Source organism: Emydura macquarii, unplaced genomic scaffold (assembly GCF_026122565.2).
Source record: "Emydura macquarii macquarii isolate MOO-44397 ecotype Brisbane River unplaced genomic scaffold, CSIRO-AGI_Emac_v2 contig_1361, whole genome shotgun sequence".
NCBI classification, from domain to species: Eukaryota; Metazoa; Chordata; order Testudines; family Chelidae; genus Emydura; species Emydura macquarii.
This window is the reverse complement of record NW_027131498.1, coordinates 1-25,416: the sequence shown is the minus strand read 5'-3', so window position 1 is coordinate 25,416 and position 25,416 is coordinate 1. Positions and strand designations below refer to the sequence as shown.

At 46.7% G+C, this 25,416-nt stretch overlaps 2 protein-coding genes across 2 annotated transcripts; both read left to right on the top strand.

Moving 5' to 3' along the window:
* The first annotated feature begins 3,384 nt into the window (after positions 1–3,384).
* Positions 3,385–14,657, top strand: LOC137155382 (butyrophilin subfamily 1 member A1-like). The gene is made up of 9 exons (XM_067551580.1): positions 3,385–3,499; positions 5,173–5,520; positions 6,427–6,708; positions 9,242–9,349; positions 10,012–10,032; positions 11,547–11,567; positions 13,622–13,642; positions 14,112–14,132; positions 14,563–14,657. The coding sequence occupies exons 1-9, from the start codon at positions 3,400–3,402 to the stop codon at positions 14,655–14,657; spliced, it is 1,017 nt and encodes a 338-aa protein (XP_067407681.1). The 5' UTR covers positions 3,385–3,399.
* Positions 14,658–16,159: 1,502 nt separating this feature from the next.
* LOC137155381 (butyrophilin subfamily 1 member A1-like) lies at positions 16,160–19,785 on the top strand. The gene is made up of 3 exons (XM_067551579.1): positions 16,160–16,202; positions 17,110–18,450; positions 19,674–19,785. Exons 1-2 carry the CDS (start codon positions 16,160–16,162, stop codon positions 17,622–17,624), a joined length of 558 nt encoding a protein of 185 aa, XP_067407680.1. The 3' UTR covers positions 17,625–18,450; positions 19,674–19,785.
* Positions 19,786–25,416: the final 5,631 nt, after the last annotated feature.

The following is a 25,416-nucleotide window of genomic DNA, read 5'->3' as shown; positions in this document are numbered from 1 at the left end:
CAAAACTACAACCCCAAAACACAATCCCTGTTCAGTTCTCTTGTCTGTGCCTTATGCGTGGTTCGTTTTATTTAAAAAAAAAAAAAAAAAAAAGGGGGGGGGGGTGCGAAGGGGTATCTCAGAGAGTCCCAGACCAAGGTGTGTGCCAGAGGTGGTAAGTATAAAAGGTACTCACCTCTGTCCTTGGTCGTGGGAAGCACTCCGAGGATCCCAGTCGCACGCTGCTCGCTGCACCAAATTGTAAAGCACGAAGGATTCTTTCTCCAAGAATCAGGCAGCACAGACAATACTGAAGAGGTTTATTCACAATACCGGGAAGTCTGATAAAACAGCTTCAACTTCATGGTGTTACATGATCAATTATATACGCTTTCTTATCGATTACATAGTATGTTTTAAATTCTTTATCTATTCACTTACAAATACGGACACTGTCCCATCCCGAGAGAACAACAGTGATAATGGTCGTTACGTACATGAAGAGACACTTTAATCACTCTACTTACATCAAGGATGCCAGGGCTACGTCTCAGGGTGGGAGTAAGGTGGAGGAAGTGGGGGAGGTCCTTACAGATAAATGGCAGATGAGACAGAAATTCTAAAACCAAATGTGCTGTTCTCATTGGAATAGAATCACTAAGAGGACATCTGGCTTCCTGAGCCATCGGGTGTTTACACCAGCCATTGTGCTTGAGGCTCAGGTATGCTCGTTAGCCCTTTACATGAGTTTGGACCTACAGCTTGTTAGCTGAAAACAACCTCAAGCCTTACAATACACTAAGTCAAGCACAAGGGCTAGAACTGCATAAGGAGGAGCTGTAACTACAGAGGAAGGATTGTCCAGTGGTCATGGCGTGAACCTGAGACTGGTGACCCAGGTTATATTCTCTGTTTTGCGGGATTTTCTTTGTGGCCTCAGGCAAGTCACTTCATTTCTCTGGGCCTCAACCCCCATCTGTGAAAAGGGGTGAGAATGTTTCCCTATTTCACACGGCTGCTGTGAGGATAAATACACTGAAGATGTGTGTATCACTCAGCTCTTGTGATCCTGGAGGCCATGAAAGAACCTATTGTAGCTAGAGGGGAAACGCACACCCAGAGCTACCTCCCCTGCTGCACTCGGTTTGGGTCCAATCCGTTGCTCAAGTTACCCATCAGCAGCACCTCTCAAGCCCGGTATGTCACAAAGGGCAGCGCCCCTGAGAAGGGAAACCAGACCCCTGCCCCCGTCCCAACACAACACAACACAACACAACACAGCCATCTAGGGAAATGGACCAAACAAAACAAGGACAAATATTTTTCCTTAGGTTAAAACTACCTAGTAGAAAAGTTCATTACAAACAGAAACCGTCCCTGCTTAATTGGCGTCCTTCAGTTCCTGGGGAAAGTCTCCCTCATTGACATGGGTGTGAGAGGAGGACCAGGTTTGTGTGTGTGGCGGGTGGGGGGCAGGTTTGATGGTGAATGGCAGGAAGTTCAACAAAAACAAACTTCCCCACAATATTTTTTCTCAAATCCGTTTGAAATATCTCAGATTGTCCTAAATCCTGTGATGTTGGTCACACCCCCCGTGAGTGCCCAAGTCCATCCCTGGCACAGGCTGATGGGCAGTGCTGGGGGGGGGGGGAATACGAAGTACAGGATGGTGATTTGAGTGGGACCAGGCTGAGAGAGTCCCAGCTGGGCTGGGTCAGTTCTCTGTGGGGCCTGGATGGCTGGACTGCTCCCAGCGCACCAGCAGGTTGGCTCGGCTCAGCTCAGCTCTGGGACATGGCATGCTGGGGGCAGGGCGCAGACACACAGAGCTCAGACTGACGTGGCGCTGAGGAGAAGGGGTGTTAATGGGCCTTGAATGGTCCTGCTGCAGAAGTGGGAGAGGCTGGAAAGTTTGTCTCTCCCCAACAGAAGTTTTCCAATAAAAGAAAGGACCCTGCCCCACCTGGTCTGTTTATTAACTCTATTCAGTCTATTCAGTCTATTCTATGCAGTCAGGGCTTCCCTGCTGTTTCAAGTCTTGTTCAGGTGATGTCAGACTGTTACATGGACCTGTGAAACCATCGCACTGGGATTGTCTTGGTCTGACCCCATCAATGCGCTGCCCACTTGTAAAGGAGCAGCAAGAACCTGGAGGGTTTGATTCAGGGATTCAGGAACCTGCGGTGATGACTTGGCCCAGGACAGCCCCGTGTCTGCACGGACCATCCGAGCTGGGAATCTACTAACACTGTTTGATCCTGGTTAGACTCTGATCTGAGAACAGAGATGGGCTGGGCTTTCACCTTCAGACCTTACAGCAATAAAGACACAGGCTTCACCATAAACCTCAGTTTAGCAGTACAAAGGTTGCTTATTCTGAAGTAATTAAAAGGGGAGTTTCCATTTGGAGAATGAGATGAAAAATATAATGAATATTATGACAGTATTTAGCAGTTCTCGCCTTCAGCCAGATTGAGGCACTTGGAAACCTGAGTCTGCTGCCATGAACACTAGCACCCTAGGAGGGCTTCTTGGAGAGAGGAGCCTTATCCCCAAAGTGTAACGAGGATGAGATAGGGACTGAAATCACCACGTCATTCCAGTTACTTCTCTACTTTCGCTTCCTATCTTTGTGCAGGAATCGAGAAAGACACATTTCTCTTCAGTGTCCGACAAAGAAAAAAGACAGTTTTGGCAGAAATATGGAAGGAAAGACTGGGATTCAGCTCTTTGCCTCTGTAATTTTTTATTAAGAATTAATTTTGCAGCCTCATAACGGAAATAGTCACTGACAATGTAAACTAACTAGAAGAGAACGGATGAGGATTTTAGAAAACCTGAGATCTCAAAACTTTCCAGGATTCATCAGGAAGGTGAGCTTCTGTCACTTGAATACTATCTCCATTGTTCTTTTATAACTCCTACTAGACATTTATTCCTTGCAGGATCTTTCTCTCTCTTCTCTGTTATTTTATAGCTCTGGTTATGGGACTGAATCATTTAACCTGTGATATGCTGAAAGAAAAGAAATGGGTAAAAGAAAATCAAGACTCTCTTTCTCTCTTTCACATATATGCACACACACACACACACACCTAGTCTTTTTCATTCCTCAAAACTTTTTTCTCCTTTGATGAAATTATTACCAACTTTTACACTGACTTGAATTTATTTTAATGTGGATTTCGCAGGGATGGGACAAAATCAGACTCATAAAGGAAAAACATTTTCAACTTTATCGAATGGCTTTTCTACCTCCATAATATGAAAGAGTTCACTGAACAATGTATTTATTTCTTTTTTATTTAATGTGGCCTCTATAATGTTTGTCTTTAATGATATAATGTTAATCAGAGTTATGCTCACTATCCTACGTTTTTTCTGCCTTCTTCCTGTTGTCTAGATCAAGTTACAGTGAAGATGAAGGTTCTCTCATTCTGCCACAACTCCAGAGCCAGCTCCCCTCTCCCTGGTTTTATTATTTTCTTCCTTACATTTTATGTTCACAAGATGGAATCAGGTAGGAAGCCGCACTGTGTCTGCTGTTTCTTAGAGGATTTATTTAGGCCCCTGAAGTGTCGTAACAACATGCTTAACTCAAAGTCAATTGAACTTTTCACAGTGTGTAAACTTAAACACACAGCAAGATCAGCAACTTCATTATTCAATTTTTGCTCTGATTGTGTTGCTGCTGGGTTCTTTTATTTGCTCCTCGGACAGTGTACAGGGCTGTTTCTTCACACAAGTATTTTTCAAAGATTGTCAAGGATGTCCAAAGCATTGATGGATACTTATTCATGAGTTTAATGATAACAATAATAAATAATGAGAAAAAAGAATAATTTAGTGGGTTTCAGATGTTAAAAAGATCAGAGCCATAGTCTGAGACTCACATGTGCACAAAAGCATAAGAAGAAGCAGAATATATAGATGTCATGTGACTTTTTATTGGCCTGTTCGCTAACACATATATGTTAGGTGTGGTATGCAGCATATTATTAGATATTAGTGCACGTTGGTCCTATAACATGCATTATATATATGTAAAGTGTTGGGAAGTTAAGTTAACTGTGTTATGTTTTTCCCACAAATCTGTTCACCAATATCAAATATCCCAGAATACATTGTATAGCTGCAGTTAGCATTCACAATAGAAAAAAAGAAGCCTTTCAAAGCCAAGACATAAATGGTGCGTCCTTGCAATAGCTGGGATGTACCTCTACACCCCCCTGGGTAGTGAATATGGTGTCCAAAACAGAGAGGAATGTACAGAACAAGTAACAACGCATTCACTGATGGGTTGGCTCTCAGGTGATGTATAAAGAGATTTTTCACTTGTAAACTGCCATGATATAAATATAAGTGGTTTTGGGGGGTGTATTTTTGAAGCACACCTTCTGTGTTAGGTGAGCACACTGGCAGATAAGAACTGCTTCCCGGAAGGAGGGTGTGTATTTCTCCTTTTCATAGTGAACTTTTTTGTCTTTAGGCAACACACTTGGCTAAGTTTGGTTATTTGGTCTCTTGATCGTATGAAGTATTGAGCCTTAATAGTCCAACAATTGGTTGTAGCAATAGGGCTCTGTCTCAGGAGCACCATGGTGAAAGAACACCAGATAAGGCCCCCACCAGCCCCGGTGAGGCTCCGTGAATGTCATGGCAATGGCAGTAAGCATGTCAATTTGAGAGCACTTAGGAAAACAGGCTGTTGAATAGGAAGCTTGTCTCAACTACACACCGAGCACGTCCATTCCCACTTCTCTGCCTCAGTTTCTCTGATGTGGGACTGTGCCATGGACTGAACGCACCCCTCTTCAGCTTCCCACCCCGTGTCAGCACCACATGTCTGTGCCATGCACTGAACTGCCTATTCTCAGCTCCCCACTCGCTCCAGTGCTCTGTGCCTCTGCCATGCACCAAGCTTGTCTGTTATCAGCTCCACGCCCCCTCTCAGTGCTGTGTGTCTGGGCCATGCACTGAAGCTGAGTGTTCTTATAGCACAGCCCCACCCCCACTGCACATGAGCACTGCTCTCCCTGAAACATTCAGGCTGAAATTTTCCATGCCGGTGTCTGCCTCTGCCTGAACTTTTTGGAAAGTTTGTATCAAATGGAACCTGTTGGATGTGTCCTTCCTGTCCAATTCCCACCTTCCTCTGAGCTTATTTTATTTTTTTCCTGATTCATTTTCCAGCGGAGTTCACAGTGATTGGACCCCGTGACCCTGTCACTGCCATCCTGGGTCAGGACACTGTGTTGCCCTGTCACCTGTCCCCCAGGATGAGCGCTGCAAACATGGAGGTGAGATGGTTCCGGTCTGAGTTTTTCTCCTTTGTGCACCTGTATCGTGATGGGAAGGATCAGGATGAAGGGCAGATGCCAGAGTATCGGGGAAGGACGGAGCTTTCGAAAGCTGGACTCACCGATGGAAATGTTCCCTTGAGGATTCTCAGTATCAGACCCTCTGATGAAGGACAGTACAGCTGTTTTGTTCAAGATGATACATTTTATGAAGAAGCCATATTGGAACTGCGGGTAGCAGGTCAGTGGTTGGTGACAGTTTTATCTTTGCATGGTCTGCAGGATTTATTCTTTCCTATTGCAACAACTGTGACTCCCTGCTTGTAAAATATTTCACAATAATACGGTGTGTCTAAATTTCAGCAAACAGCCACTTTCATAGTAGGGAAAAATATGCTGACAACTTCCCGACATGTTATTAAAAACATTTTCAGGATGGCCGAGGCACTTTCCTGCCAAATCTTGGTTGACTCCAAAAGGGGTCTTCAGTTAAGGGGGAAAGGACTTGTGGGCAAATATGGCCTTCCAGTTGCTCTGCAGGCATTTCTAGGATGTGTGGCGAAGGTGGGATTGCCAGACTTTTATGGCCTTCTGATTGGTTCACTACCGGTTGTTACTTAGGGGTGTAGTTAAAATCAGATGCAGTCCTCTTATTTGCCGAAACTGTATAATGGTGATGGTGGTGGTGGGGAGTTATGTATTTACCACTCTTAGACAAGATGGATCTTTCTCCCTTGCTGCTTTGATACTGTAACCATGAAGCCAATTAGATTATTTTTACGATAAATATATCTATCCAACGCACTTACTATCAGATTTTCAAAAAGTTCATATCCCATTTGGGTATCTAAATGAAGGGGTCATATCTCCAAAGGTGCTGCGCATTCAGTTCCTCCTGTCTTGAGAGGACAATATTTCTCACTCACTCAGTGCTATTATTTTAAATATTTAAATATTATTTTAAATATTTTAAATATTTCTTGAGCATTGGGATTTCAGAGATTCCATTATCCATTTAATCTTCAATTGGCTACCCACATGAAATAGTGCTTTCTAGTGTGAGAAAGGGATCCACAAACTGTCCCTCCTCCCTTATGCCTTATAAAATAACTCATGGAATTAACACCTTTATTTATTTCCCCCTTAGCTCTAGGCTCTGCTCCTCTCATCTCTGTTGAGGGTCACCAGGATGGAGGGATCCGGATGGTTTGTCGATCAGCTGGTTGGTACCCAGAGCCTGAGGTACTGTGGGAAGATCTCAATGGGCGACATTTACCATCACTCTCTGAAACAAAATCCCGAAGGGATAACAACCTGTTTGACACAGAAACTGCTATCATTGTAAAAGAACAGTCAAACCAAAACTTGTCCTGTTGCATCAGAAACACCGTTCTCAATCAAGACAAGGAATCGGCAGTTTATATAGCAGGTGAGTTACCATTCAAATCCCACCCTGAACTCACCATTGCTAGAAATAAAACATGACATAGGAAGAAAAGAACTGAAATATCTGTGCTGGGTATTTTATAATCCACATACAAACAAAGAAGATGGGAGGCTGGTATCTTTACGGGGTCACAGTTTAGGCAGCCTGATTCCCTTAATTGGGAGTATTGAGACTATGAATGTTTTGGATTTCATGTAATTTTAATATTAAGCCTGATTTTCCTGATATTCTAGTTCACGTGCACGACACACACACACACACACACACACACACAGACACACACACAAAACTTCCACAATTTTTTAGAAGAAACTTTCACTCAATCCATTGACACAATATATTCTTGCAACCTTAAATTCATATTAATGATTTATTTAAATATGGTAAATTTTGTACTGTGGCTTGTTTGTGACCTTGTTGCTGCACCAATTAATTCTTCATTTGTTGTGTGAAATGTCACCTAAATCATATGATGATGTTGTTTCTATTGACTTAAGTTACTTTGGTCCAGATCCACAAAGGGACTCGATTTACCCTGGTCTACACACAAAAGTTGCACTTATTAACTATTAAGTTAATCAATGCCACTTGCTTGGGTGAGCACTTGTACAAGTTTCAGCGTGCCCTGTATAGATTTATCTTGAGTCAATTCCTTACTGACTTCAGCTAACTGGAGGCAGGGCACTATTAGGCTGATTTATTATTTAAGGTTTTGTGCAGTAATTTATATAAATTGGTGGAACCCACAGAGGTTGTCAACTCTTGAACCAATTTAAAAATGACTCCATAAGAGGGTGGCCCCAGTTTCACTAAATCAGAGCACAAACCAGAGAAGGCCTCAGGCACATTTGAAAAGTACATCCTGGTTATATCCATCATGGAGTCTGTGACTCTTCTGTGCCTAGGGTAGCCACCTGAAAATGCCAATGTCAGGGCAGGCTGCAAAAGGAGAGCAGATTCTCCCAGCACTGGTGGGTGACACTGAAGTCAGACTTCCCAACCAGCCACAAACAGTGCTTCTAATTCCCCAAATCGGTTATCAACAAGCCAGTACACGAATACACACAGCCCCCTCTACTGCATTTCAGTCTCTGGCTCGCAATCAGCCACTAGGTCCAGTAAAGAGATCAGTTATTTAAACTCTATGCTCACATACAAATGATTTGAAAGTCCAGATATATCAGGTTTCTAGAAGAACTGTGGAGTTTGCAGGCTTGTATAGTCCCTCTGGTGTACATCCAGTACCTAGATGGGTCTCAGTCCTTTGCTTCACAGCTTCAGTTGCAGAGGACTTCATCCAGAGGTAGGTAGGTGGCTGAAGCTGAACAGGATTGAAGACAAAATGGCTCCCAGGCCTCTGCCTTTTTATGTCCTCTGGCCCTTGCCATGCTGCTTGTGGAATTTCACAGGAACCAAAATGGAGTCCAGAGTCACATGAGCAAGTCCTGGTGACTCATCAGGTGTATCCCTGGATTCTCCCCCTGGGCCCCTTGCACCTGTGAATATCTCAATGGGCCATTAAGCAGGCTAGTGCTGCAGCCATCCTGTCTGAGATGTTACCCAGACAGCACAATTTGAAATACTGATATATCAAACATATCCATAACATTCATTACACATATAACACATGAACATAAACATCATCATCTTACTTAGCACATTACAGCCTTTCTAACAGTACCTGACATGGCCAATCTTACATGAGTTACTATGATTTTGACATACTGATGTCAAACAATATAATAAATGCCCCCCCTCCCTCCCAATCCAGCCAGCGTGACATCCCAACGTGAGACTGGTGTAGAAGGGATTAATCAGAGCTCCTGAGTACACCTCTAAGGCCCCCTTTATCCAGCCAGCATGACAGAGTCTTTAAACCATGATCTGAGGACTTCAATAAGTCAGTCATAGGCTAAGGGTCTATTACAGGAGTGGGTGGGTAAGGTTCTGTGGTCTGCGTTGTGCAGGAGTCAGAGTAGATGATCATATTGGTCCCTTCTGACCTTAAAGTCTATGAGTCTGTGACTGAATCATTGTGAACACAAGACCAGCAAATGAAAATTAGTTAGTTTGCTGCACCAATATCTTTAGGAATTGTGAGTGTGATTTCTCCAAATATTTGAGGGTAATGGCAGATTTTTCAAAAATATTCTCATTAATCTGGCAATTTCTGAACGTTGCTGAACACTAAGGGACAAATTATTTGGTGTAACTCTTTTGAAGTCAAAAGGGTTTTAAGAGCAGATAATTTGGCCCTGAAATCTACGGCTCTCTGAATAGCAATGATCATACCAGGCCTGTTTTTCAAGGATAAATCAGTGTTAAAGCTGTGTTGGTTGGAGCCATTTTTAAGATCAGTTTCTGGTCGTTTGTGTAGTACACATATAGCCGTTCTTTCACTCTTGTCTCGCACAAATCCTGCTGGGCACTATCTATGTATTTGTATGAAATAAAAACATTTGCCTTTAGTCACCGCTTCCAAACTAAGGCAAGTCCTGGGTGTTTTGTTTTTCAGATCCCTTTTTCCCGAGGGTGAATTCCTGGATGGTGGCTCTGAGTGTGATCCTGATGGTTTTGTTTGTTTGTTTGATTGGCCTCGTTATTTATCACTTTAAAATGAAAGGTAACTGTCAGAGGTACAAATACACTGGACATAAAGGTTATATTATAATAAATAAAAAAGGGCAATTTAGGAAGTGAACATGAAATGAATGTGTGACCTGTTGATCTTGTCCTAACCGAAGAAGAATATATTTGTATTTATTAACAGAGGGTGGTGGCGGGGGTGGTTGGGAGAGAGAATAGAAAGTGAACCAGACAATCAGATCATAGCAGACACAACTGTGTTCTGCTCGGTCCTCCATCTCCCCCTCTTTCCCAGTTCTCAGGGGGTTACAGCTGTCTGTCTCTGGTCTCACTTGAGACAAGGTTCTGCAAAGCCTAGGCTCCCATATGCGTACTTCAAATCTCTTTTTTGCTAATGAAGTGTAGTGCACCTTGACATTACAGTGATGGGCCCAATAGAAACGCCCTGTGGTAAATCAGTAAATGGACACATTTGTTCTTCAGTCAGGGGGGGAAAACGTCATATCAACTTTTACATAACTCAGACATCCCTGTCCATGCCTCTGTTCACTTAATCCATAAAGAATATCTGCCCAATTTCCAAATAACTGGGACATGTCCCTCTATGCTCATAATGAATTTTGTTACTAGAGCATGTCGTGTTCTAACTCTCATGAAGCACGAGATGAGAATAATTTCTTTATTTCTGTATTTTTTAAGGGAAACTCACTGGAGAAGTTGGTAAGTTTCAATTTTCCTTTCCACAAATGCAATTTTTGACGATAGTTACACATTTGTATATAGGCTTGGTTGTTTCTTTGAGTTATTTTTATTTTTGTGTGTGTGTCGGAGTGGGCAGGGGGAAGAGGTTGGTGTGTGTGTGATCGGCTGAACCTTTTAGGGGCTGTTTGGGTGTTTGCAGAGACCCTTTCCCCTAAAGTACTTCTAATTAGGGAATGAGCTCAGCAGAGGCACATGTCTCAGGGGTGTGGATTTGTCACACACCTGAGAGAAGTGGCTATGCCAAGTTTTCAGTGCAGACGATACCTCAATCTCAGTTTTTCACAAGAATCTACAGAGGTCTGGCTTGTTAATGAAGGTGTGCTGCAGTGGGAATTCTCTGTAATATGTTTATCAAGCATATGTGTGCCTCAGTTTATCCTATATGCGGCATTGTTACCCAGTAGGGGGAAAGGACTGTTTGCTCTCAGAGCAGGGTAGGAGACATAAGTACAGGTGCTGCCTAGCTGTCTGGGCCTCAGTCCCTATATCGATAGAGCATCTGAGAAGACCATGGCAACTCCAGTCACCTGGACATTGGCTCCTAGCAACCAAGGACCCAGAGGCAGATGGATTTCCTCACACCTGAGCAGGGAAGCTGAGCAACATCCCCCAGGTCAAGAGCAAAGGACTGGAGAGGTGTGAGGTGGGGGATAGGTGGTGGCTGCTGGAAGGAGTCGGGGCTCTCACCTGGGCTCTGACCAAGGAGGTCAGACAGACAGAGAGACAGACAGAGCTAGAACAGTGAGGTTCACTACAGCTCGGCTTGGCTCTGGCCTGACCAGAACAGTCTGTGCTTTAACCTTTCATTCTCGGTGAGAATATGAGGGCTTCCTAGGCAGCTGTGTCCATGTGACTAATACACCTGACTGTTCTGACAGCGCTCTTTGAGCGTCACTGTGAACGCTCGGTGAGGTGTGTTTATCCCTGAGGAGTGCGCCAATGGAGTCTGGACAGCTGGACCCCAGGACAGGGTTTGTCTTCAACCACTCCCTGCTGCAGTCAGCTTGGACCTGGTCTGAAGGGCCCTTTTGAGTAGCAAACGTTCAAAAGTTGTGTTCCTACCAGCAGCTCTGTTGCAAGAATCGCCTACCTCTGCGTTCCAGCAGCCTTCCGCCTGGCTGCCACCCCCTTCCTGTGACAAACTCTCCCTTTCAAGATCATGTCCTCCTAGTGGAGCAGGCCCTGCAGCAACGCCTAGTTAATAGCACTTGAGCCCAGAGGAGTTTTCGTCTTTTCCTGTCTGTGATGGGGTGTGGCCCTTGACAGAGTCTAGTTTTATAGAATTTGGAGTAAGTCTAAATTAGAGAAACTTCAAACCACAGTGTTATTTGGGGTGTGGGAAGAAGCAATAGAAAAGAAGTTGAATAGAAATAATCACCCTGCCTTAATATTTGTATTGATGATAAAGAGAAACAACAGAGAAGGGAAGGAAAACTCATAAACTTTGATATGTATTTCTTTTTATTCTGTAGGGAAACGAGATCTAGAAATTGGCAAGTGTCATTGTCCTTCCTCTGATAAGAAATTTTTGTACCAAATTGGATGCTCATGTGGGAGTGTAATTTGAGTCGTCGCTGGGTTAGGTGACCTAGTGGTTAGAATACTTAGTGCCCCCTCCCAGTGGGCAGGTCTTGCCGTCCAGGTTCTCTTTTAATCAGAGGAGCAGGGAGTCAGGCAGTGGTAGGGGAGTCCAGGCCCGTCCACTCCACCTGGCTCTGACCCAAGAGGAGGGTCAACAATGTCTGGTCCCCAAAGTGGTCCTCTAGTCGCCCTCTCTGCATCACTTCCTACCCTCTGCTGTTCTCCTCCAGCTTCCCGTCCAAGATAAGGTGAAAAGGAAAAGAAAAGGCAATCAAAGCATCAGCCCCAACCAGGCTAAGCATACAGTCAGTCCCTTGGGGAGACTTCTCTGGCAGCCTTGTTGGAAGGCTTCTCTGACCACTGTCGGAAGACAGGATCCTGGGTTAGATGGATCAATGGTCTGACCCAATATGGCCGTTCTTATGTTCTTGTCAGGACCTTCAGGGTAGGTCTGTCCTCCTCAGCCTCTCTCTTCTGAGCTGGATTACTCCCTTTCACCCCTTTCCCCAGTTGGAGCATGATCTGCAGGGCTGGTGGGTCAGGGATACCTGGCCCCAGTATCGTCCTTTCACCCTTCATGCCAAGGATAGAATTGTATGCTATCCCTTCACACACTCTTCCCCTCAGACTTTGGGCTGTGGTGTCCTAGGGCCAGTTCGTGTCCCCTCCATCCTGTGATAAGAAGTCAGCATATTTGTTTTCTGTTCCTGAATGATGTTCCAGCTGAAAGCTACATGGCTGCATTGAGAGATACCGCTGCATATTACCTGGGTTATGGTGTGTAATTGAGTTCAGCCAGTGGAGTGGGGCATGGTCAGTTACTAGGTGGAAGGGCTGTCCCTACAGATAATTGCTTAGGGCATCAACGGCTCATTTAACCTCCAGGGACTCCTTCCTTTAGCTCAATTAGGCTAGCTCCTGTGGGAACAGCTTCCTGCTGAAATAGAGAACAGAGCGTTCTCTTCCTCCAAATTCTTGAGTCTGATATCTGAATCATCTCTTTGGAGAATAAAGGACTTTTAGAAGTCTGAGTGGAATTCTCCTGGCTGCTGGGTCAATGAGTCTTTTATTGCCCTAAATGCCTTGTCACGGTTTTTAGTCCAATGGACCTTTTTGGGTGCAGTGTCTTTAACCAGCCTGTCAAAGGGGCAGCTCTGGCAGTGAAGTTTGGGATGAACGGTGGATAGTATCCCGCTAATCCCATAAAACCGCTGGACTTGCTTCTTTGTGGAAGGGACAGGGTAGCTCACTAGGGAATGGAGTTCTTTCAAGAAAGATTGTAGCTGCGCTGTCTGCCCTTCCGCTGCACAGCATACCCTAGGTAAATGACTTCTTGGTTGGCCAGGCGACATGGCTTGGCCATCTAACCTGCCTCTTTGAGAGCTCGTCATACCGCAGCAACATCCTTCATATGCTTGGCCCAGCTCTCACTGTAGATGATGATATCGTCTATGTAGGTGGCTGCGTAGGATGTATGTGGCCACTCTGTCCATCAGTGGCTGGAAAGTGGCAGCGGCCCCGTGAAGTCCAAAGGGCTTGGATTTAAAGTGGTATACTCCATCACAGGGAGTTTGTTCAGTTGTTGTGGAGTTGTTCACTTTTAAATTTAATTTTTTTTTTAGCATTATTAAACCTGTTTTTGTTTTTCCGCTTATTTGTTTTTTATTATTATAATTCTTTCTTTATGGGGTGTGTTTTTTTAATGTAACTATATAAAGTGTGGGGAAACACTAAACTGGATGAATTTCACGCCAAAAGCTAATTTGAAACATTAATATGAAATAGAGTCATTGAGTCACAGAGTTTAAGACCAGACATGATGACCGTATCCTCTAGACTGACCTCCTTAAAAGGAGATTGAATAGAAATCATCTCTCAATCTTTACTGTTTTATTGATGATAAAGAGAAATAAAACATTTACCAACACTTACCAAAAATATGTATTTATTTCTCTTTAAATTTTAGACAAACGAGCTCAAGAAATAAGTAAGTGGTATTATCCTTCCTCTGATAAGATACTTTTAGTACCAATTTGGATCCTCATGTGAGAGTTTGTTTAATTGTGGTGGAGGTGTTTGTTTTAAAATTGAACATTTAAAATATTTGAAATATGAAAACTTTTACTGTTGGTTTTCTTGCTTTACTACTAGTAGTAGTAGTATTGTGGCAGACTGAGGGGGTTGCTTTTTCAATGTACCGTTATAAAATGTGGTGAAAGATGAAACTGGAAGAATTTCAGTTCACAGCAAAAACTTATTTGAAAAATTGGTAAGCAATAGAGTTGTAGAGTTTAAGACTAGGAGGGATGACCAGATCCTCTACTTTGACCTTCTTAAGAGGAGATTGAATAGAAATAATCTCTGTCTTTACTGTCATACTGATGATAAAGAGAAATTAAATATAAGAAAAGGAAAACACCTAACAAACAATATGTGTATTTCTGTTTAATTTTTAGGCAAAAGAGATGAAGAAATTGGTAAGTGTCAGTATCCTTCCTCTAACAAGAAATTGTTTGTATCAAATTGGATCCTCATGGGGGACTTAGTTTAATTGTTGTGGAGTTGTTTGCTTTTAAATTTAACTTCTATAGTGTTTTTTGCAATATGTAACCTTTTTGTTTGTTTGTTTACTTTTTTATCATTATTATTCCTTTTGGAGGAATTATTGTAATTGTATAAAATGTGGGGGGGAAATAATTGGATAGATTTCACACCAAAAACTGATTAGAAATAGAGACTCAGAGTTTAAGAGCAGAAGGAGTCACTGGTCCCTCTCTCATCTGACGTCCTGAAGAGGAGTTTGATTTCTCCCAGACTTCACTGTGATATTGATGGTAAAGAGAAATAAAACATAAGGAAAGAAAAACGCCTAATAAACATATATATTTATTTCTCTTTACATTTTAGAAAAACGGGATCAAGAAATAAGTAAGTGCCTTTATCCTTCCTCTGACAAGAAACTGTTTGTACCAAACTGGATCCTCCTGGGGGACTTTGTTTAATTGTGATAGAGCTGTTCGCTTTTAAATTTATCTTTTACAATTGTGTTGTAATATGAAACTTCTTTTAGTCTGCTTACTTGCTTTTTATTACTATTTTTTTTGGAGGGGTTAGTGTAATTTTATAAAATGTGGGGAAACAATTCACACCAAAAGCTAATTTGAAAGACTGATAAGTAATAGAGTCATAGAGTCACAGATTTTAAGACAAGAAGGGACCCAAGGACTCTCTCGTTTGACATCCTGAAGAGGAGTTTGATTTCTCTCAGATTTCTTCTCCTAATAAAGAAGAAGAATATATGTGCATTTATTGATAGAGGGTGGTGGCAGAGGTGGTTGGGAGAGAGAATAGAAAGTGAACCAGACAATCAGATCATAGCAGACACAACTGTGTTCTGCTCGGTCCTCCATCTCCCCATCTTTCCCAGTTCTCAGAGGGTTACAGTTGTCTGTCTCTGGTCCCACTTGAGAGAAGGTTCTGCAAAGCCTACGCTCCTATATGCGTACTTCAAATCTCTTTTTTGCTAATGAAGTGTAGTGCACCTTGACATTACAGTGAAGGGCCCTATAGAAACGCCCTGTGGTAAATCAGTAAATGACACATTTGTTCTTCAGTTAGAGGGGGAAAAGTCATATCAACTTTTACATAACTCAGACATCCCTTCCATTCCTCAATTCATTTAATCCATAAAGAATATCTGCCCAGTTTCCAAATAAATGGGACATGTCCCTCTATGCTCCTAATGAATTTTGTTATTAGAGCATGTCGTGTTCTAACTCTCATGAAGCACGAGATGAGAATAATTTGTTTATTTCTGTATTTTTTAAGGGAAACTCACTGGAGAAGTTGGTAAGTTTCAATTTTCCTTTCCACAAATACAAGTTTTGACGATAGTTATACATTTGTATATAGGCTTGGTTGTTTCTTTGTTTTATTTTTATTTTTGTGTGTGTGTTGGGTTGGGCAGGGGGAAGAGGTTGGTGTGTGTGTGATCGGCTGAACCTTTTAGGGGCTGTTTGGGTGTTTCCAGAGACCCTTTCCCCTAAAGTTCTTCTAATTAGGGAATGAGCTCAGCAGAGGCACGTGTGGCTATGTCTAGTTTTCAGTGCAGACGAGATCTCAATCTCAGAGTTTTTCACAAGAATCTATAGAGGTCTGGCTTATTAATGAAGGTGTGCTGAGATGGGAATTTTCTGTAATATGTTTATGAAGCACGTGTGCCTCAGTTTACCCTATATTCAGCATTGTTACCCAGTAGCGGGGAAAGGAGTACAGATGCTGCCTGGCTGTCTGGGTCCCCATATAGATGGAGCTACTCTTCCTGCCTCTCCACTGCCTACATGGGTTCTGCACCCGACAGAGATTTGTGAGAGCAGCTTCCACTCATTGGACAGAGCCAGTGGGAAATACAGCTCCACAACCTCTAGCCCAGGGGAGTTTGTTTTCTCTCCAGGTTCTGGTGGCCTGTCTCCAATGCCGCTCTGTTTCTTCCTTCATCTTCTCTATGGAGGAAGCCAGTAGCTCTGCAGTGACCTCATATCGACTTGGTGAGCAGGGAGTGTGTCTGTGGGTGATCCTTGCTCCAATCCCAAGCAGAGGGACAGAGCCTTGATCACAGACAGAGGTTCTCCTGGCTCCAATATACAGATCCAGGGAGCTCCTGTGATCAGGCTGCTAAACTAGGACACAGCAGAATAAAACCAGCACAGACAGGCTCTGCAACCTGGGATCTTGTCTCTTTTCTCTTCTCTCCAACTACCATGATACCAGAATTCTCCTGTCCCTGTTAAACAGGACATCACTTTAGTCTCCCATCACTAGCATGGCCCTCTCTTTCTTTCCACCAGCCACCTACTCCACAGCTCCCCCCACACATTGCTTCTTCCTCATTCGACTATGAGCCCTTCCCCTGTGTTAACCCCTCCCTCATGCTCATGTACTTTTGTGTTGCAAATGCTGCTGAGCAGTGCAGTTCTGGACATGTTCAATCCTGCTCCTGTTTGGCCCGTTGCTGTCCGAGGACTGACATTTCAGAGCAGGCAGGATACCAGCGGGAGGGAGGCCTCAACCAAAGTCCAGCTCAGGGGCTGCAGGGACACAGTGAGATTGAAGCTGGGGAGGGGGAGGGGAGCTCTGTCAATGTTCACTGAGTTGTACAATCTGTCAGGGCCCCAGAGACTCTCGGCCCCTCTGTGGGGAGAGGTCGGGGCAGGGGGGAAAGATTCCAAGTCCCAGGCTTGGCCCAGCTGATTCTTTCCCTCTGTGACTGACTCGTCTCTGCCAGGCAGTGACTCTCCCCAGCGCTTTGCTGCCAACTCAGAGCTGCCGGGTAAATCCTGGAGGAAGGAGATTTCCTGATTCACGCTCCAGGCGGGGCAGATTCTGTCACTGACACCATCAGACCCTCCCCCAGGGCTGAGCTCTGCCCCTAACGCTCTGATTCTCTCTCCCCAGCAAATGTGACTCTGGATCCAGACACGGCTCATCCGCTACTCGTCCTGTCTGAGGATGGAAAAAGTGTGAGAAGGGCAGACACATGGCAGGATCTGCCCGACAACCCTGAGAGATTTGACACTGTGCGTTGTGTGCTGGGCTGTGAGGGATTCACCTCAGGGAGACATTACTGGGAGGTGGAGGTGGGGGATGGGCAAGGCTGGACTGTGGGGGTGGCCAGAGAGTCTGTGAGTAGGAAGGGAGGGATCAGCCCTAGCCCTGAGGGGGGGATCTGGGCTGTGGAGCGGTGGGGGGATCAGTTCCAAGCTCTCACCTCCCCTTGGACCCCCCTGCCCCTGAGCCGGGTCCCCAGCAGGATCCGGGTGTGTCTGGACTGTGACCGGGGGCAGGTGACATTTTTCGATGCTGGTGACCAGGCCCCGATCTTCACTTTCCCGCCGGCCTCTGTCCCTGGCGGGAGAATCCGCCCCTGGCTCTGGGTGTTGCCAGGATCCCAGCTCAGACTGTGTCCCTGACATGGAAGGAGGAAATCAGCCTCTCTAGCCTCACACACCCTAGTCTCTATGACCCTGGAGGACTCCCATCTACCTAGTCCCAGGTCCTTCATCTCTATGATCTCTGGAAGCTCCTTCCCCCTCCCTGCAGCACCAGGGATGGGAGGGGGAGGAGGGTGAAGAACCCCTGGAGCTGCAGGGGGAGCAGAGGGGCCCTGAGGGGCAGATGTGGGGCTGGGCAGGGGCAGAATTAACAGCCGGGCTGGGGACAGGCAGACGTGGGGGTGGCTGGACCCAGCATTAATTAATGAGGTTTGGGGGGTTGGGAGAAGCTGGAAGCTCCGCAGCGGCAGGGAGGGTTTGTACAATCTGTGGGGTTAGATCTCACTGGGGCTCCCAGCCAGAGCTCCTGCCGCAGGCCACAGTCACCTTCCTCTGTCGCTGCAGGGCTGGCACCACAGTAATTGTCACACACACGCAGGGGATGGGCAGGGAGAGTTCACAAATCACAGGATCACCCAGATACAGCCTGTGTTGTTTTGAAACCTCATCTTTTGTAGGTTCAATTTCACGACTTTTGGTTTTGATTCATGATTTTTAACTTCTGGGGCTGGCAATGCTGTGGAGCCCCTGGGGCCAGGGTGGGTTGAACCAGAGCAAATAGAGGAAAGAAAAGGGAAAGATAAAGTAAAACAAAATAAACAGGGTCCTGGAGAAATGGTGTAAAATAGCTATTAAAATAAGAGGAAAACACTCTGAAGAGGGGAAGCAGCCAGAGGCAGCGAGAGGGGAAGGGATAAACTGAGGGAGAGAATGGAGAACATGAGTGGGGAATGATCTGTGACAGGTGTAACCCTTCTGCCAGACCCAGTCGGCCGCAGCAAGGGCCGGGTTCTATATCTAGGGGTCCCTGTAAATGATGCAACACCAACTGGCTCGAGCCCTCACCCAGTCACCTGGGAAATTACACACTATCCCCTGGGCGCCCTCCAAAGGGCAATACTTCCCCTCTCGCAAGCACAGAGTCTGAGTGTGGAAAGAAACCTTTTAATAGCCAAACAGAGATAACACCACACTGGTTTGGGAAACAGTGCGAACAGAGTTCATGAACTCAATGAGCCCAAACCCATCCCAGAGTACAGGGCGTGTCCTTCGCCTCTCCCTTCCTTCTTGCCCCTGTACTGACCGTTGTAGTTGCAATATCCACCTCTCAGGTGTGACTCCGCCCCGTCGGCTGCAACAGTCCAACACAGGCCTGTCCAGGCCCTCACTGCCGCTGTCACCTATTGCCTGTGGGCCTCACTGAGTCCCCCACCGCTAGCAACAACCACGCCGATCTCCGCCGACCGCCTCGGGCTGGCACCGACTGTGCCCGGCCCCTCCGCCGACCGCTGGCTGCCTGGCACCGACTGTGCCCGGCCCCTCCGCCGACCGCTGGCTGCCTGGCACCGACTGTGCCGGCCCCCCTTGTTGACTGGGCTGGCACCAACTGTGCTAGCCTCCCACCAGAGTTGCCTGTTGCCCACTCAGCTCTGTTAGTGGTCAGGCAAAGTTCAGCTCCAATGATTTCAGCTCTTAGTGATTTCAGCTCATAGGTAAACCTTCTACTGTCATACAGGAAATGTCCCTGCTTTCAAGAGACAAAAGACTTGAAGATGAGTTATTAAGTTTACCTTTTAACAATGGGAGGCGAGAGTCACTCCCTGCCTGGGTCAACCCTTTCACTTAGCCCCTGCAATCCCAAAAGAAGACTCCTCCACCTTTTTCAGGCTGGAACATTGGCCTGCCACCCTTGGGGAGCTCTGTTTAGTTTAGGGTGAAGTGTTCTATCATAACACACTAAACCCAGTTTTGCTGACATCTGTTCATACAATTGCAGGACAACATTTCATTACCCCAGCAGTTAACACAAAGTGGTTTGTAACCCAAACCCAGCCATGCTAACCATTTCACATTATGCTCCACACCTACGTAAATTATGCTAAGTACTTAATTGTACTCATGCAGATACCAAGCCCATGCAAATGATGTGCCCCCCTTTATTCAGACACTCAGACCTTGCTTACACAGGGATCAGGGGAAAGTGGAAGAGAAACAGAAATAAACAGGGATGGGAAATGTGAGCTAGAAATATGGTGAGTAAAAGTGAACAGTGTGGAAGAAAAGGGAGAAGAAAAGGGACAGAGAGATTTATAAAACGTCACTGAAGATGAGACTGTCACTCATAAATTGCACATGTCACTTCATTGACTTTGTTGCCATTTTAGTGTCATTAAAAACTGTTCCCAAAATCCATGTGTCTCTTTTCCATTGCTGGGGTTATCGAAGTTACTTCTTAGCTCCTTTTCAATCTGACAATTATTTACATTAAATTACATCACATTAAAGCCTGCAAGACAATTCTGATTTATTTTGTTAATTTCCCAGCTGCAATTGTTGGGGGTAGAATCGTGGGATTTGCTTCTCTACTTGGTTGTGAACCTCCAGCACCAACAGGGAATATACCTGCATGTCCTTATGATGCGAGCTGAGGCTTTACTGTGATATGTCACTAGCCAGCCTGTGCTCTGCCTCTTGTCCTGTATCTACTCACATCAATCAGGAGTTGCTCAGCTGTGCTCTGCAGAGTGGTGACTGGTTGCACAGGGTGCAATCCATGAAAGGACTTAGGTGTTGCAATGCTGAGCGTCTCAGGGCCTAATGTTTAGGCAGCTAGAAGATCACAGGAACAGCACCGATCTTCAGTGCTGAGCTGGGTGACTAAACTCCCTGTACAATGCAGGGGCAACACAGGTACCTTACAGCATGATTCACAAAAGCCAGCTCACGAGGCAGGGAGTCATCTAAGCCAGACAATGGGAGAGGCCAACAAAGGGGGAAAGGAGTCCTAATTCCTGCCCCTCTCTCGCAGATAGGTGCCTAAATCTGTGCTGCAGTGGGGCGACTATCTCTGCTTAGCAATCCACAAACGGGAACCCAGGGCCGCATGTCAGATGGCTCAGGTGCCTAAAGCATTTCTTTTTGGAGTGAGGCTGGCATCTGCCTCGCTCCACACAAAATGTGTGCGTGGGAGGGGGAAGGAGGGGACGGTTTTGATGATGTCACCCACTTTATAACTTGTATTTCTTGCTTTGAAAAGAGTAAAGTAGAATTTAGTTTCTCAAACTCCCCCTGTCCCTGGTTTTGAATAATGTGGGAGGGGGGAAATGGTCTTCAATGGACACGGAGGCTGTCTGGGAAGCCTCTTCGAGGTGTTATTTTGCCAGCCCTGAGCTCCATAGACGGCAGATTCTGGATATGATGTTTCTTAGGGTGCCCAGGATTGTGCATCACCTTGTTGCCCCCCTGCCTCAGCGAGAGGGAGATGAGCTTCTGCTTAACTGGGTGTCGGTTCCCTGTCACCCCCAGCCATTTAGCTCCCCACACAAACTCCCCAGGGCTGGGCTAGTCCTGACTTTGCCTTGCAGGTTAATAGTAAGGTGCAACCTAGTCATTGAGTGCCTCTGAAGTGTCCTTCTGTAGCATCCAGCCCCTCTCCACTGGACACTCAGAAATTCCCAGGTAAGTGTCCCCAAAGGGACAACATGTGCACCAGATTGTTTGATTCAACTTAGGATCAGCTCCAGTATAACATCAACGTGCTGAGATATATTTTTAGTGAAAACAAACAGGAGTTTATTAACTAAGATTTAAAAAAGTGAGCAAAGGAATAAGACCAGCAGGTTAGATATAAAACACAAGGTATAACAGGACTGAGATAGTCTGAGCTTAACTTTAACAAGTCACTAACCACCACGGCTGGGATCCCTTTTCCATGAATGCAAAACATGCTCTCCTGTTTGCTTCCGCACGGAAGGATGGCAGCTGTTCTTGTCCTCCAGTTCTAGTCCGGTAAATCCCTGGAGTGCATCCTTCCACCCCCGGCACTCCCATTGTTTGTTCTGAGTGCTCCTTCTTTTGTTTCTATAAGAAAATTGGGCTTCAGTTGCATTCCCCTACAATGCTAATATACATATGAACCATGGGAGACAGATGACTTGCTATCCCTTTGTCTGGCAAAACCTGTTTGTCAACCCTGCTTTGATTCATGCTTTAAAACATATATATATAAACATAGTTCCTTAAAGATCATCTGCCCCTACGTTTCGTAATGATTAGGAGGATCTGTATGACAGGAGCCTTCATTAGAGACCTCACATGACCCGTTGTGGATAAATAGTATGAAAGGAAAACATTGGGTGTAATGAGTTTGTCAGGCCTGATCCTAGAACAAGGCACCCTTTTCCAGTGGCCACTGAGGGGTTCTTCGGGTCATGCGAGAGCTGCAAACTCCTCAGGTTTTCAGACTCTTCTATGGGTCTGCGAGGCAAATCCATCAACTGCAAGGGAAATGCCACTGGCTGCCATCTCCCATTTCCCTGCCTCCTGTAGAAGTAGAACCAATGAGGCTGGGGAGGCATTTTGTTCACCTTGGTGGCACAGTTGTGGTAGAAATGGTAACGGTGTTTTGTGAGGGGCTCGGAGGTCTGCTGATGAAAAGTGCTATTGAGGAGCCAGGCAGTGTTTTGATTTGTTTTTGGCCTGGCAAAGTGAGGCCCAGCACTTAACTCGACGCCTTTGTCTGTTTGGGGCGATGCAAAAGCTTTGGATTGCGGCATCTGATCCAGTCAAACTTTCAGGGAACGTTCTAGGCAGCCATGGGGAGAAGGCTGATGAGTTGGGTGAAAACTGGAAAACTATAGTGGGCAATGGGGGCACTTGGGGCACAGCAGACCCATCTGCGTCAGCCAGGTCTGCCATTGTCGGCAGATCCAAGATCTGGTGGATGGCAGCCGCTAAGGCCTGGCTGAACAAATGGACTTTGGTGTTGCAAAGGACAACTTTTGGTGTCTAGAAAATCCCTGGAACAACAGTTGGATCCACAAAGCCCGAGCTGGTCACCCAGGCTGCCCTAGGGAGTCCATGACAAGTGGAGAGACAGGAACTGAGAACAGGAGTCACAACACCCTAGTCTAGTAGGACAGTCTAGCTGGGAGCTGCCTAAAGCAGCCAAGAGGAGATGCTGAGGGGAGGGCACTGTCTGATCCCCGCCCCTCTGCCGGATATAAACCTTCCCAGAGCAGGCGTCTCTCTCTGACTGTGAATCCACAGCTGGGAACCCCTCTCCTGCAGTCAGGTGTCTGAGCGCTTGTGAGAAGGAGTGAGGTGGCCCCTAGCTCCACACAAAACCCCCGCAGGAGGTAAGTGTGCCGGGTGATTCCTCCTTCACATGTTTAGCCCAGGGCTTAGACCAGGATAGATTCTCCCTGTGCCCGATGGGGAGAAAAGATTTGAACAGGGGCCTCCCACGCCACTCAGCTCAGTGCCCTGCCCACGGCCCCTGGCATCTTCTGATGGGGGGGGGGCTCCCTCAATCTCTCCTGTTGAACCTGTGACACTTCGGGTGAGTCATGACAGAGTCCTTGGAAAGGGGACTGGGCCCTCCCGGGCGGGTGTCCAACCACCGGCCTGCAGAGTCAATCTCGCTCTCTGGCCTAGTGAACGTCCTCACCAGGGCTGGGCCCAGAGGGGGTTTTAATGAAGGTCTCCACCCAGCGCAGACCCCACTGGGGGAGCAGCAGCTGCTCAGTTCGGGCTCCCAGATCCCAATGGAGGACACAACAGCTCCTGACCCAGGATGAAAACCAGCGACAGATCAAGCGCAGCCTCCTCTCTCTGAGCACGGACCAGACCCCTCTGGACACAACTGCTGCTGAATCAACTCCCCCCACTCCCCTCCCTGCCAGAACCCCAACCCTGGAGGGATCAAGGGAAGTCCAGGCTGGATTAAGGCACAGGCAACCTAGGCATGAGACTAGGAGCCAGTTCATAGGGGTCTGGGGCGGGGGATTCTGCCCCACAACAGAGCTGTGTTGGCTGTTCCACTGCTCACTCCAGTTTGGCTCAGGCTCGCCCCTGTTTCAGGTGGGGGGTGGGAGGATCCAGGCCAAAACTGAGTGAGTGGTCAGTGGTGCTGAGAGCTGGTCGGTGGCAGGGCTAAAAGTGAGTGAGTGATGCTGTAACCCCGCGCACCACGTCACAAGGCCACTCACTCAGTTTTGGCCTGGCGCCCCCCTGCCAATTACGATGGTGGGAGATGGGTGCAGGGCCAATCCTGAATGGGCAGCGCACCCGTCCCTGAACCAGACCCGCTGGAGCTTCGCTGCCGACATTCAAATGCCCGACAGGGAGCTGTGGAGGGGATTCCTGGGTGGGGCGCAGATCTGGGGGGGTTTTTCCCAGAGCCCAGGGATGGGTTAATCTGGACCAACAAGTAACCGGAGGAAGCGTGTGGCAGAGCTCTGACAGCGCCATGATCCGAGCTAGGGGAGCAGAGCTCCTAGTCCAGATCCGGGGCTAGTAGCCAGCTGGCCTGGTGTGGAGACAAGGGACCGGCTCTGACAAACTGCTCCCTGGGCTCTCTGGTTCTATGGCCGTGGTTCTGAGTGAGTACAGCAATAGCATGGCCATCCTGTATGTGGGTCCAGAGTTCGAATGGTACTGACGGGCGGGGGAACCCAAGTGCTGGAGTCGAAAGGAGGGCTGTTTTAAACTGCGTTAAGCAGTGGTCGTGCTCTGGTGACCAGGAGATGGGGTCCGAGGAGGCTTGGGCCATTTAAGCAGGTCATTGAAGGGTTGTGCTATGGTGGAAAAAGATGGGATATACTGTCTACAAAAGTTAAGGAGGCCCATTAACTTACGTAATTTCTGAACTGTTGTCGACCGCGGGGCTGCAGCAATTGCGATCCGGCAGTCTGAAGTGAGGGCTTTGGAGTCCTGGGAGACCGTGTAACCCAGATATTGAACCGTAGGTAGAGCTATCTGAGCTGTCCGCGGGTTGGCCTTTAAACCTGCATCGGCTAAGGCCTGGAGCAGCATTTGACAGGCATGTAAGTGGTCAGAGACAGTGGAGGAAGCAAGCAATAAATCATCAACAAATTGCAAACATGTAGAATTGGCAGAAGCCCAGTCTACCGAAGAGAGGGCCTTTGCCATAACCCAGTGAAAGAGGGTGGGAGAATTATGAGGTCCTTGAGACAAACGAGTCCAGCTGAACTGGGTGGGGCCAAAGGTAAACACAAACCAGTGTTGTGACTCTGGATGCACGGGGGGGCTCCAAAGGCCGTTTGCAATGTCTAACACAGTGAAGATGCGGTAAGAATGATCAAGGCCTGAAAGGGCGACTGATGGGTCAGCTACAATGCAGGCAAGTGTCTCCTGTAGGCAGTGATGCATGTGCCTCCTACCTCTGAAACAGTAATGTATTGTTTAGTAATGGGGAGGGAAGGTCAGTAAGGGAAACGGACGCTCCCGTGTCCACAAGAATTGTGCATGGCCGGCCCCTAATCCATGCTTGCAAATATGGTCTCGAGAGGTTTATATCCGCCTGCATAGCACTGACGGATAAGGGGGCCGCTGAGTCCTAGCGGGTCATGGAGTTCAAAAGTCTAGCCATTTCTTCCCTGCTCTGGTGTGAGTAGGGGTTGGCAGTGGGCTGAGCTGCTGGCTGGGGTTGGTTACCTGGGGCCGTCCGGATTGGGCATCCAGCTGCCCGATGTCCAGTCCCCCCACAGATAAAATATGGCAAAGGGGCGGGGGAGTGGTAGGAGCAGGGCCAGGACTGGACTGAAAAGGCAGAGTACTGCGGGGGTTCAATTGGCCGTGGTCCCATCCCTGACTAGGGTTTTGGGCTTTACGCCTACAGGTTTTCTGGGTATGCCCAACACCCCCACACTTACGACAAGTTATTTTACTTTTTGCTGTTACCACAGAC

Bases quoted from the DNA above. Each gene is read 5' to 3' on its own strand.
- LOC137155381 (XM_067551579.1), top strand. From the start codon at position 16,160: ATGGAGGAAGCCAGTAGCTCTGCAGTGACCTCATATCGACTTG. The intron at 16,203-17,109 runs GTGAGCAGGGAG...CTCTCTCCCCAG, and splicing joins AGTGACCTCATATCGACTTG to CAAATGTGACTCTGGATCCA.
- LOC137155382 (XM_067551580.1), top strand. From the start codon at position 3,400: ATGAAGGTTCTCTCATTCTGCCACAACTCCAGAGCCAGCTCCCCTCTC. The intron at 5,521-6,426 runs GTCAGTGGTTGG...TTTCCCCCTTAG, and splicing joins ATTGGAACTGCGGGTAGCAG to CTCTAGGCTCTGCTCCTCTC. The intron at 11,568-13,621 runs GCAAGTGTCATT...TTTAAATTTTAG, and splicing joins GAAACGAGATCTAGAAATTG to ACAAACGAGCTCAAGAAATA.